Source organism: Mya arenaria, chromosome 10, assembly GCF_026914265.1.
Source record: "Mya arenaria isolate MELC-2E11 chromosome 10, ASM2691426v1".
Classification (NCBI taxonomy): domain Eukaryota; kingdom Metazoa; phylum Mollusca; class Bivalvia; order Myida; family Myidae; genus Mya; species Mya arenaria.
Window position 1 is genome coordinate 42,511,231 of NC_069131.1, and position 12,672 is coordinate 42,523,902.

Sequence of the window (12,672 nt, forward strand, 5' to 3'; positions counted from 1 at the left end):
TTTCAATACAGTATAAGGTTTTTATTGAGCATTTCACCTGTCGATTTGGATAGAACAAATTTGGACAATCGTATTTCTTTCATCGTGTGATATTAGTTTTTTTAATCGTAAATTCCATGCTTCTATATATGTTCATGCAACTCATTATTATCGATGACTTAAGATACAAATATTCAAATTTAGGATCTTCTGAGATTTACACGTGCTCGTTTGAAAATGGGAACCTGTGCGGGTTGAGACAGGAAGTTGGGGACGGGACAGACTGGTGGCTTGTGTCCGCAAGATTCCTCGGACAGGAAGTGGCCAACTCTGGTTTCATGGACCACACATTTGGTACCCGGGATGGTAAGTATTTTAAAGAGCATTGTTTTCTTCCGTTTTGCCAAGTGTTAACCCCGACCTTTTCATATGTAGTGTTGTCTTCGACTGTGATGAGGTCAATGATGCAACCTAATGTGGTATGTGTTATGTCGTTTTTTACCATAGCTGGTGACAAGTTTGACGATTTGGACATGACTTAGTTTGATAAATTACGTATCAGGTTATTTATTAACATTTTATTATTTATAATGCACCAGTCAGTTGTAACCACGGCCTCCCCCAGGTCCGGGGGAATAGCGGGGACTTTGACTTTCGGTCCAGCCAAGCCCGGGTTCAATCCCCGCTCTGCGGGGACGAGTTTCTGGTAAAAACCCCGCCAAATGCCCCCGCACCTCATGAACCCTAGGTAAGGCCCATTCCCCGTTTTTTTGGGGGCGATGACAAAACCACCGCATTCACCCGGAACTGCGGAGCCACCTGGAAAGTAAAAACACGGCCCATTTCCCCGGATATCCCCGGTATACCCCCGGATCTGGGGGCCGTGGTAACAATTGACTGGTGCATAAATGTCACGTGTAGTACTGTTATATCTCAAAATGCGTCAATTGCTCCACAATTATTTTTGCCCCATGTTTAATACGACGTTATGCAACCACAGTGGCTTGATGACAAAGGCTCATTAAAGTCATAATAACTAACTTCAACCAGCCATGCGCGCAGGTAGTCTTAAGACCACAAACTCCAAAGAACTACTTCTTTTCATGTCGTTTTAGCCCATTTTTTTGTCTCAATGCGCTCTATGTTTAGCAGAATGACGTCGACACCATAAAAATAGATTGGTTGTGTTGCAGTCCGAGTATGAGTTTTTGCTTGTTCGGCTATTTCCGCGCTGTCATTATGTATCCCGGCGTTTTATTATTAGCAGAATATTACTATTTTTAGATATTTATCAGATTAATGAAGGTCAAGATAATGGAGGCTCTGGTAGGAAGATAACATATTGATATTCACTCTGAGTTTAGCCCATGATGTTTCAGAAATGATGACCGACCGCAAGTGTCCCATCGCCTGCAGGAATTGTTATTATAACCTGACGTGACCCTGAAGCACGCTTATTTGTAATGGTGCTTTTTTATTTGTCTTTTATGAGATAAGAAACAGAAATGATTGTCTAAGTGTTAAAATAGTTGGATCTCAGGTTTCGCATTGCTAATGCTTCAAATACTATACATTGCAATTTACCTACTACACAATAACAATATACTATTCATGGTAAGATTTTAGGCGTTTATATTTCTAATAAGATGTTTTCATTTTTTGCATAAAAACTTCGATCCGGTGTATTCTTGGCATAGTTTTAGACATTAGGCTTTCAATTTATATAAGCACACATGCCCTGATACGACAAGTGAGTCATGCATACGTTTAGTGAAGCAAAGTAGTTCTGATTAAACCTGTTTAGCATCCAAAGCGTACGAAGCATTCATAACAGCACTAGTACTATTTCTACACAGGTACTTACATAAAACATTAATAAAATTAAATTTATCAATAAACTTTAAAAAGCACAATCATTTTCTCATTCATAAAACAGACAAGTTCCGAAAATAATATGTTAATAAAAGGAAATGATATATATATGATGTATTGTATTTTCCTATTGTTTGATATCTAATCAAAGCAACGAAAAACCTTTAGAAACGCTTGAAATGGGGCATGCATTGTAACGCTAAATACATGGGGATAGGGGATTACGACGATTGAAGTGACATTTACAAAAACAAAATGACACAAAACCCCATAAAGATATAGATATGTTTGTTTCCTTGCCCAGTGTGGGCACAAGCGCTCTCGGCACATTTTTCACTTTTATTTATGTGCCTTTCACCCATTTCCATAGTTTAAATAAAATTTGCAACTCTCACATATTTGCCCGCAGATAGTCTTTCAGCGCCTCGCGCTTTGATATGTTTATGGCAATGTATTATATTTATGAAATATATATTAAAGTATGTATAAAATATAATATTGGCTAGTTGAAATTATTTATTATGACTTTAATGAGCCTTTGGCATCAAGCCTCTGTGTATGCAACGACAGTTCTTAAGCTTTACATTTCTATGTCATTTGTTTTATAATGGAATGTTACGAGATCACGTGTTTTATGCCACCTGTTTTACAATTACGGGTCATGTGTTACACAATCCCAGGTCACATCTTTAGCAATTCCAAATCACTTGTTTATCATTGGCAGATTATGTATTTTACAAATGTAGGTCACGTGTTTTACAATTCCAGGTCACGTGTTTTGCAATTCCAGGTCACGTGTTTTACAAATGTAGGTCACGTGTTTTACAATTCCAGGTCACGTGTTTTACAATTCCAGGTCACGTGTTTTACATCAACGATTACGGTATACAGTCCAGTGAACACATTTTGACCTATCAACAGTTTAAGACGGGCGGTTCGCCTCACTGTTTCTCTTTGTATTACATGATGGAAGTTGCTGCCATATTTAATATTCATGTAAGTAAAATTTAGTACATATTGTTTGGTTTACACCTTGTGTTTTAAGTTATTTAAAAACCTAAATCAAATTTTTATGAGTAATTGAAAGTACAAACGCAAAGAAATAAAACGTCCCTAAATCATTTTAAAATCGAAAATTAGTAACTTTTCGGTATAACAGTTATACCTATTCAATTGTTTTGTAAATGTCAAAGAGGTTATGTTTTTGTTGTTGTTGTTTTTTTAAACTGGATATACATTGAGCCGATAGTTCAGAGCTTTACTAAAGTGAATAACGTTGCTTACGGCATCATTTAATTAAAAGGGTGAAATTTGTATAATGTGCTCATTTATTTGCACTAATCCAGTGCAGATGAAACAGTTGTCTTTGTGAAATTTGTATAATGTGCTCATTTATTTGCACTAATCCAGTGCAGATGAAACAGTTGTCTCTTATCTTGTTAAACTACTGCCGATCAGTGGATCCATACAACTTCCTACCATATTTCCAGAGCTGTAACGATTTTAAAGTCAACAATGACGACGTTCAAAAAATTGTTTACAAAGTTCTGAACTATAGGCCAATTTTGAACTTCTGTTTTAGATTAATTGCCTCGGTTGTGAAACCTCGACACACATCATCAAGCCCTCGTTCGACGGGCGCTGGGCGAAGTTTCAAACTGCACTTCCGTTAAGTGATATCATCAATGTGACATATGACGTCATCGGTAAAACAGAAGGGTACCTGTTCCGCAAGTTTATAGCGATGGATGATATCACCGTACAGCAAGGAGCATGCCCAGATTTCAGTAAAACATCTTTAAATATGGAACTTTGCAGTCTTATTTTCCAGTTTTAAATTAGAATACAACCTACATTTTCAGCCAATGAGATTGCAGATGGGCAACCGTTAAGTAGTAGACGTAATCATTAAGATTTTCAACGTTCGCCTACTGCCAATCATCTGATACATTCTCCCTGTGTCAGACAATATATCAGCCAACAAGGTTGTATTCTAAGTCAGTTAGATAACATAAAGTGAATTCTAAATGATTAAGAAGGTCTCGTTCACTACGCTCACTCCGCCCATTCCTAATCATTAAGAATTCACTTCATGTCATCCAACTATTACAACAGAAATATAAGAAACTATTTGGGAACCTATTAAAGTGATTTTCGTATTTGTACTTAACACTGTTTAATTCACATTGGCTGAACATCAGTTTATTTCACGTGTTTCGCTGTTGCCAATTACCATAATCCCTGCATGTTCGTATTCTGACACCAAATAATCGGCATTTTGTGTTAGTCACATATGATATACTGCAGAAATGCTATCTAAACGTGTTTGTTTATTATCAATATTAGAATGAATATTTATATAGATATATAGCAACACTTATAATATTTATTTTACACAGCATGTCCTATGAACTATACCAAGTGTCGGACAACTGATCGGTGTATCCCGGATAGAGTCCTTTGCGACCGGAATGTAGACTGCCTTGATGAATTTGACGAGGAAAATTGTGGTAAGCCCTCCGATTTGTCTAGTTGGCCCGATTTGTTGAAACCCCCAATGAACTGTTTTTATTGGCATAATTATTTTTATTGCGACGACAGATTTATCTCTTGGCACTATGTGGCGTTTGTCTGTTGAACTTATCTGTTATATTCCGACATTATTTGCTTTCTTGTAAATTGACATTGTCTGTTAGCGCATTGTTGAAACATTCAATGGCCTACAACTATTAAACTAGTTGTTAAAACATAATTCTTAAATAAAAATATAAAAATAAAAACAAAAAATGACATAAATAATAATATATAAAGCTAAGCCGAGATAAGAAACTAGATCTTAACGATAACGCTTGAACATGGTGATCACCAGTCAGAATATAAGTTGCAGCAGTAACAATAAACAAAAAATTGAACACATGTCTTTCTTAAGAAGAGCTACAGGACATATATTGAACAAGAAGGATGTTTTATACAAAACAAGTGATCTACATGACTGTGTGTAAAGTAGTGAAATAGATTTTTTGTATGATAATGAATTTGATTTGATTTCAGTTTGTAACGAGACTGAGTTCCGGTGTAACAATACTGGACGCTGTATCCCGGCTGTGTACGTGTGTGACCGGGTACCTCACTGCTCGGACGGATCTGACGAGGGAGCCATATGTAGTATGACGTCACTTCCTTGTTTATTTTACTCGTAGTACAGACATTCATTATTTTAACTTTCTTATTGTTAAGAGCTGATTCATGTAACACAACATGCTTCAGGTATTAGAGTCTGGTTAACAATCATATGTGCAATTAACCTTATTTTGTCAAATATAAGTTTATCTCCTTTCATTTGTATGAAAACATAACTCTCTGAATTGAACTTGACATAGTATCGATAGTGAAACTATATTTTTGTACAACTTTAATCCAACAGGATAGAATTCATTGTAAAGTTTGGTACCCTGCTCTAGTTAGAAATGGACCTCGACATATTGAAATAGATCAAGTTTACTTCAAAAGTGGAACATTAACGGGCATGTTAGCCACATTTAAATTAGGTCAAAACCTTAATATGAGTTTTTTTCTGTGGTATATTTGTTCCACGAAGAGCCAATATGGACTCATTTAACACAGTTATACACCACAAATTGAGAGGGTATGAACTCATTTCCTTAATTGATTTCATTCTAAAGTGACTACTTACTAGTGCCAAATGTTAAGAGGCTATATTACATTCATTGTTAAGAATATGCATGAAATGTCCGGCTGCTGTATTCTAGGCGGATGGCTTTTGCTTTTAGTGTGTATTCTTCTTACGCTCCATCATTTTTATTCATTGACCTAAGTGGATCCTATGAGTGAGAATATGTACGACCATGATATCTCGACTAAGAATAGTTATGACCATGACTAAGAATATGTACGACCATGCTTTCTCGACTAGGAATATGTACGACAATGATATATCGACTAAGGATATATGCACGACCATGATATCTCGACTAAGAATATGTACGACCATGCTATCTCGACTAAGTTTGATTATGAGTATATTTGACTAGTAGGTTTTTATAAAAGAGTTTATAAAAATGAGTAAATGCCCTTTTTTCTTCAAAATATGCTATTTTACAGATAGCACCTTTATTTCTGATATTTATACAGCATGTTTTAACCAATACGAGCTTAGTTTAGTGCGACTTGAGAATACTATATCAGCGTGTCGACTCCTAGGAAGAATCTTGTGAACTCAAAAGAAAATTTATTTTCATTGTAACATCAAAATGATAGCCTTTATCAAATATAGGTCAAGTTTGAATTTATGTTTGGTCGGGTGAAAACGCAGAGCACTAGCTGAAAGAACAGACATAAGTAATGAGTTAAAAAGAGATGCCATGGCCTAAGTTCCATGCATCAGCTGACAACTTTGTTGTCCAAGGGGTTTTCTTTCTTAAATATATATTTTAGTGTACATGGTGCGGGGTTAGAAACATTGTTAAACACCATTTTATTTATAATCTTTTAGGCAGCCTGGATTCAGTGAGTTGCACGTTTGAACACCCCTTCATGTGCGGCTATGTTATCCACAAGCACACTGACTTCCGTTGGGCGAAACACAGAGGTTCAACCGCGACACCCGTAACAGGCCCGCAGTCTGACCACACCCTTGGCAATTCGGAGGGTAACTGACTTTTAGCTTGTCCGTTTATCAAATAAAAAGTCGAGTTGCCAAAACCCTGCAAAAGGGATTGCATACGATGTTGATTTTTATAAATATATCTTCGTCTTTTAGGTTATTACATGTACACAGAAGCAGGGGAGGGAAGTAAGGGAGACAATAGCAGTTTAGAGTCGCCTCCCTTTACCACCGGATCGGGTAGCAGTCTACTCTTCTGGTACCATATCTACTCCGATCAGCCATTCCTTTATAAACCCGGGAAACTGCTGGTGGGTTTAAATTGTTTATTGTTTTTAGCTCAACCTGTCAAAGTTAAGATTTTGTGGTCGCCTTTTTCTACATCTTTAGCACACAGTGACTTGAAGGGAATGTGCTGAATTTTGACCTCTACAAAATTTAGTGACATTTTACCAAAAAATAACCCAAAATATATATTTTTTCTTCAGATTCATCAAAGGGGTCACTCATACCAACTATCTAGCATAAATAACTATGAATTACGGCACTTTTACAAAGTCAGAAAATCTCGATTTTAGGGGGGCGCTAGTGGTCAAGTTTACTGTTAGATTATTGGCCAAATCTGTCCAGTAGATAAAGTAACAGAGTAAGTGCCCTTGACTTATTAACATATACCAAATGTAACATTGTTGCCACTCTAGCGCCTTTATGTGTTCATCAATCACATTCATAGTGCAATTGACCATACGTATAGTATATACAGTAGTGATCTCCCCTGATATATGTCGGTTTGGTATAGAGTCACGGTTCTCTAAAAAATGGGGGAAAAAAGAAAATATTTTTTGGCCTAAGCATGATCAGCTATATAACTCGAACGATCTCTGTGTCGAGTCGATATTTCTACGACGTATGATTAAATATTACCAATGTATTAGTTGATATTGTGATTTAAGCCTTAGTTTAATCAGACCGTTGTTGATTCAATTTAGTGTACTCCGATCACCATTACACACGACGGGAAAACGAAAGGAGATACCATTTTTTCAGTTGCATGCAATAGAAGATCATATATGGATTTTATTAACGCTAATTTTCATTACGTTTTATTGATATGCAATTGTTATACTTAACAATGAACCGATTTTAATACGGCTTCTATATTTTACATGTATACGACTATATGTTTTGTAGCAGCTGCATGACAAGAGTCATATATTCCTTTTTTGAATTTTCCTCTGAATTGAAAAACAAAACAAAAACAATTTTGCATTCCAGGTTGAAGTTTTAGACACAGAATCCAATGAAGTCTTATCGTCGTGGCAAAACGATCCCCTCGAACTCATTGATGCATGGCTACGCGTATGCCTCTTGTTACCTAGCAACCGCACAGCGCGCGTGATATTCACTTCCATCCGGAACGAGAATACAACGTTTGGCGTTGATATTGCTATTGATGACGTCACGCTTAGCACACAAACGTGTGACGGTAAGAGTTAGAATGTAACGTTAAGTTCTGGGGACCGTTTCATCAAACGTCCTACGCGCGAGTTCGTAATAAGGAGAGATTTCTAATTGCGATAGAAAGGGGGCCATTTCATTTAGAATCCTATGAACGCTTTTCTTACAACGAGATATTTTTAACGTGGCAGTTCTTTTTGTTGAAAATGTCTCCAAGGCACGAAAATTCTCCTATGTTTTTTTGTTTCAAATGTCTCCTGTTACACAGTTAAAAATAGGTACAGAATCGCTCCAATAATATTTTCTGAAATGTTTCCCTGGTCATGTTTTCCTCTTGTGAATTAAACACTATAAGTAGCACTTTATTTTACTATATGCCGCGTAAGGCTTTTCTTATCATACCTTTATTTATTTCGTTTTCGTAGTTTAAATGTAATCCTTCTTACAAACGTTTATATATATAGTGTTACAATAACTTATAATTTTTCACTTTATCATCATGATGCAATCTGGTTAACTGTTAACATAACTGACAAAAATATTACAGATGTGACTCTACCCACTAGCACTACTAAAGCTCCAGATGATGGTGAGTAGTGTATTATACATGATATATTTTACAACGATTATGAAGAAAGTTATGATAAGTAAAGTCACTCTTGCTGGCACCATGTTGCGCGAGAATGTGATCTCGTGTTGAGGTGTGTGTGTGTGGGGGGGGGGGGGGGGGGGGGGGGAGCTGGATTATTCGGAGAAAACCCACATGGTGATCACTAACCACACGCTCATGCATCCAGGCCGAAAACCGAACCTGGGTCGCCTTGGTGAGAAGCGTATGCTCTTACCACTGAGGTAACCGGACAACCCTGGTAATTAAGGTCCAGAAATTATCGCGTTTCATGCAATTTAAAGTAAAACATATCATCTACCATTTATTAAAATTGTTTTTTTAACAGTATAAATAAGAAAAACCTATAATTAGATGTTTAGAATATTTAATACATTAGAAAAATAAAAATGGTATTTCAGGTCCCTGCAAAACTAGTGAGTGGAAATGTGCCAGCGGGCAGTGCCTTCTGGCAGAATACCGCTGTGACGGTACCACTGACTGCAGAGACAGTAGTGACGAACAAGGCTGTGCCATTACTCCGGAATAGTGACGTCACGTTCCGATGGTGACGTCACTTCTGGTTTGTGACACACAAGGATACTTCTGCACTTTCAGTTAGTGAAGGAAATTGTGACGTTATCACTGCCTTAAAATATGCAATGTTCATCTAAGTTGATCAACAAGAAATAAACAGGAACTAACCGACATAGAGATGTCACTTCTGGCTTGTGACACGGGAGATTGTTGCATCACTTCCGCCTAGTGAAGAACAAATTTGTAACGCTACTACCGGTTTGATGCAACCTTCAGTTAATTTGATAAAGAAGTATATAAGAACCTGACTGTTATTGAAATAGACGAGAAATCATATTTTAGTCATGCTTCATTTATATATAAGTACAATAACAACGAAAACGATAAATATTTGGATGAAACATTCGTTTCGAAGTGTTTCGACTTGTTTTTGTGGATATTTGTTTTGATATTTTAAACAGTTACCATTGATGTAATAATACTCACACCTTACACTTCTTCTATACATGTGTATTTTTATACTCTTAATTGTGTATCAATCACGATGATTTCAAACGTTTCACTTTATTTTATTTTCTATATGTTTTATTACTTTACTCAGAAATTGAGTTTCAATATTGTTCATTGTTCATTAAAGATAATTGTTATATTGTTATTTTTCAGGCAGATTACTGCTAGTTATTGATTTTTTAAGAAAATTTTGATAAGATGCATCAAATATTCTTCTTGCCCCCATTTCTCGAAACCTTTTAGGCATAACAGGCTTAAGTCCCTTATTTCATACACAAATAAGTGACTTATACTTGATTCCTGAAATAGTCTCAAAACTTGAGATTTAAAGAAATTATACCAAATCAAAATTATTCGGCTTAGCTTAATCCTGTTATAAGTAAACCAAGCGAGAATTTCTGTGTTTTGCAGTAAACCAAGCGAGAATTTCTGTGTTTTGCAGTAAACCAAGCGGGAATTCCTGCTTTTTTGTAGTAAACCAAGCGAGAATTCCTGTGTTTTGCAGTAAACCAAGCGGGAATTCCTGTGTTTTGCAGTAAACCAAGCGGGAATTCCTGCTTTTTGCAGTAAACCAAGCGAGAATTCCTGTGTTTTGCAGTAAACCAAGCGGGAATTCCTGCTTTTTGCAGTAAACCAAGCGAGAATTTCTGTGTTTTGCAGTAAACCAAGCAGGAATTCCTGCTTTTTGTAGTAAACCAAGCGAGAATTCCTGTGTTTTGCAGTAAACCAAGCGAGAATTCCTGCGTTATGTAGTAAACCAAGCGAGAATTCCTGTGTTTTGCAGTAAACCAAGCGAGAATACCTGTTTTTTGTAGTAAACCAAGCGGGAATTCCTGGTTTTTTGTAGTAAACCAAGCGAGAATTCCTGTTTTTTGTAGTAAACCAAGCGAGAATTCCTGTGTTTTGTAGTAAACCAAGCGAGAATTCCTGCGTTATGTAGTAAACCAAGCGATAATTCCTGTGTTTTGCAGTAAACCAAGCGATAATTCCTGTTTTTTGTAGTAAACCAAGCGAGAATTCCTGTTTTTTGTAGTAAACCAAGCGGGAATTCCTGTGTTTTGCAGTAAACCAAGCGGGAATTCCTGTTTTTTTTGTAGTAAACCAAGAGGGAGTTCCTTTGTTTTGTAGTAAACCAAACGGGAGTTCCTGTGTTTTGTAGTAAACAAAGCAGGAATTCATTTTATTGCAGTATATCAAGCGGGAATTTCTGTGTGTTTTTTTGCAGTAAACAAAGCGGGAATTCTGTTTGTTATTTCGAGATGAATTATCCTCAGTATGTTCTGTGTCTGGAAACTCCTGTATTTTTGAGGGTTTTTTCTCTGCTTATCACGTAACAAAATCCTATGTTTTATGAGATTTGTACATAAAATATTATAGCAACATGTATCATTTGTTTCAAAAGATAATATAGTGTCTATTTATGCTTACGTTTTGACGTTGTCATACTATTAAACATGAACTTGCTCACTATATTATCTGCGGCTATCTTATCCGGTTGTGATTATTTGTGGTGCTAATTTGAATAGTAAAATATAAAAGCTTTGTATAAAATTTACGTTGTGATGGGCGTATTGTTGTGAGTGATGCAATTAAATCATGTATATATTTATAGGTTTTTTTATTTCGAGGGTAATACCATTCCAAAATGCTAAACATAGTATATTTATATGCGGTGCTTCGATTCTGTTCTTCTTTTGATATTAGCAAAGTTATATGAATAATCATTCAATGTAAATCTTAGTTATCACGCTTAAAGGCCCACTGGTAGAACACTTCGCTAGCTCCTCTCTACATTGTATACTCACATAATGTTGTTTTTCTATGCAGTCTCATGAATAAACATGAACAGGTGATATCATTACATATATTTTATATCAAATTAAATCTTAATAATTTGCATAATACACCTTTGCCATGACAATTGTTTTTTATCATAAGATGACAACTACATTTTATTTGTACATTGTATATTTTGTGTTAATTATACTTGCTTTTTTGCAAGAACTTTGCAAGACTCTATATGAAGCTAAACCGGTTTCTTTATGATGTGTGCTTAATAGAATTATTATTTTGGTATTAAAATCGTTATTTGTGCAGTTTGCCACTGGGTGTTCACCTATAAAACTCTGTTATTATTTGACTGGTCACCTTTGAAGTGAAGTATCTAAGAATTAATGTTTAACCTTGTTGATAAATGAATAGATTGAAGGTGAATTAAAGAAAACTATATATGGCTATATAAAAATTGGTTTGATTTAACATTCCATATAAATAAACTTCAATTGTTAAAATTATTCCTTGTGATATACCTGTAAAATGGGTCCAGCAGTTCGTTCGCTTCGATATAACAATAACTTCCATAACTGTATGACTTCAATATTTGCAGATATCATTTTATGGGTAAACACGGTTAAGAAATTTTAATTAGCTTGTTTGTGATATATACATTTTTAAACATTTTATAGTTGTTGCTGTTTTTAATCTGAACATTTAAATGAAGCGTTTGATATATTTATCGTTAGCTAATTGATGTTTTATTTACACGTTCTTATTGTGTTGTTCATGTAAATAAATGATAGAATGTTTGTATCATTTTACCCATTCACACTGCTTAACAAAAACCAATATTGTCAATATTTTTGTAGAAAACTTAAGCATACATTTTTGCCCATGAAACATTGATAAAATTACTGTATATTTAAACTAGAACGGTTGTTTTTGTGTTTGTAAACAACAACCAGAAATAATATTATCAATAGACTAAAAATACACATGAATACTATTAATTTATTGTTTTTGTTGTCTTTTAAAAAACCGGCGAGAAAATACAAAAGAAAACTACAGGGTCACCAATACATAGGGAAACTACAGGGTCACCAATACATAGGGAAACTACAGGGTCAACAATACATAGGGAAACTACAGGGTCAACAATACATAGGGAAACTACAGGGTCAACAATACATAGGGAAACAACAGGGTCACCAATACATAGGGAAACTACAGGGTCAACAATACATAGGGAAACTACAGGGTCAACAATACATAGGGAAACTACAGGGTCACCAATACATAGGGAAACTAC

The 12,672-nt window shown here is 35.6% G+C and overlaps 1 protein-coding gene across 1 annotated transcript in view; it reads left to right on the forward strand.

The window, feature by feature from the left end:
• The window catches only part of LOC128205160 (uncharacterized), a 44,878-nt gene extending 32,505 nt beyond the window's left edge, over nt 1-12,373 (forward strand). Inside the window, exons 29-38 of the mRNA XM_052906617.1 lie at nt 184-345; nt 2,708-2,847; nt 3,434-3,638; nt 4,251-4,361; nt 4,903-5,016; nt 6,365-6,520; nt 6,632-6,786; nt 7,751-7,961; nt 8,481-8,522; nt 8,963-12,373. Of these exons, the coding sequence (XP_052762577.1) occupies nt 184-345; nt 2,708-2,847; nt 3,434-3,638; nt 4,251-4,361; nt 4,903-5,016; nt 6,365-6,520; nt 6,632-6,786; nt 7,751-7,961; nt 8,481-8,522; nt 8,963-9,090 (1,424 nt within the window). The 3' untranslated portion in view covers nt 9,091-12,373. The remainder of the gene's footprint in view (nt 1-183; nt 346-2,707; nt 2,848-3,433; nt 3,639-4,250; nt 4,362-4,902; nt 5,017-6,364; nt 6,521-6,631; nt 6,787-7,750; nt 7,962-8,480; nt 8,523-8,962) is intronic.
• Nucleotides 12,374-12,672: the final 299 nt, after the last annotated feature.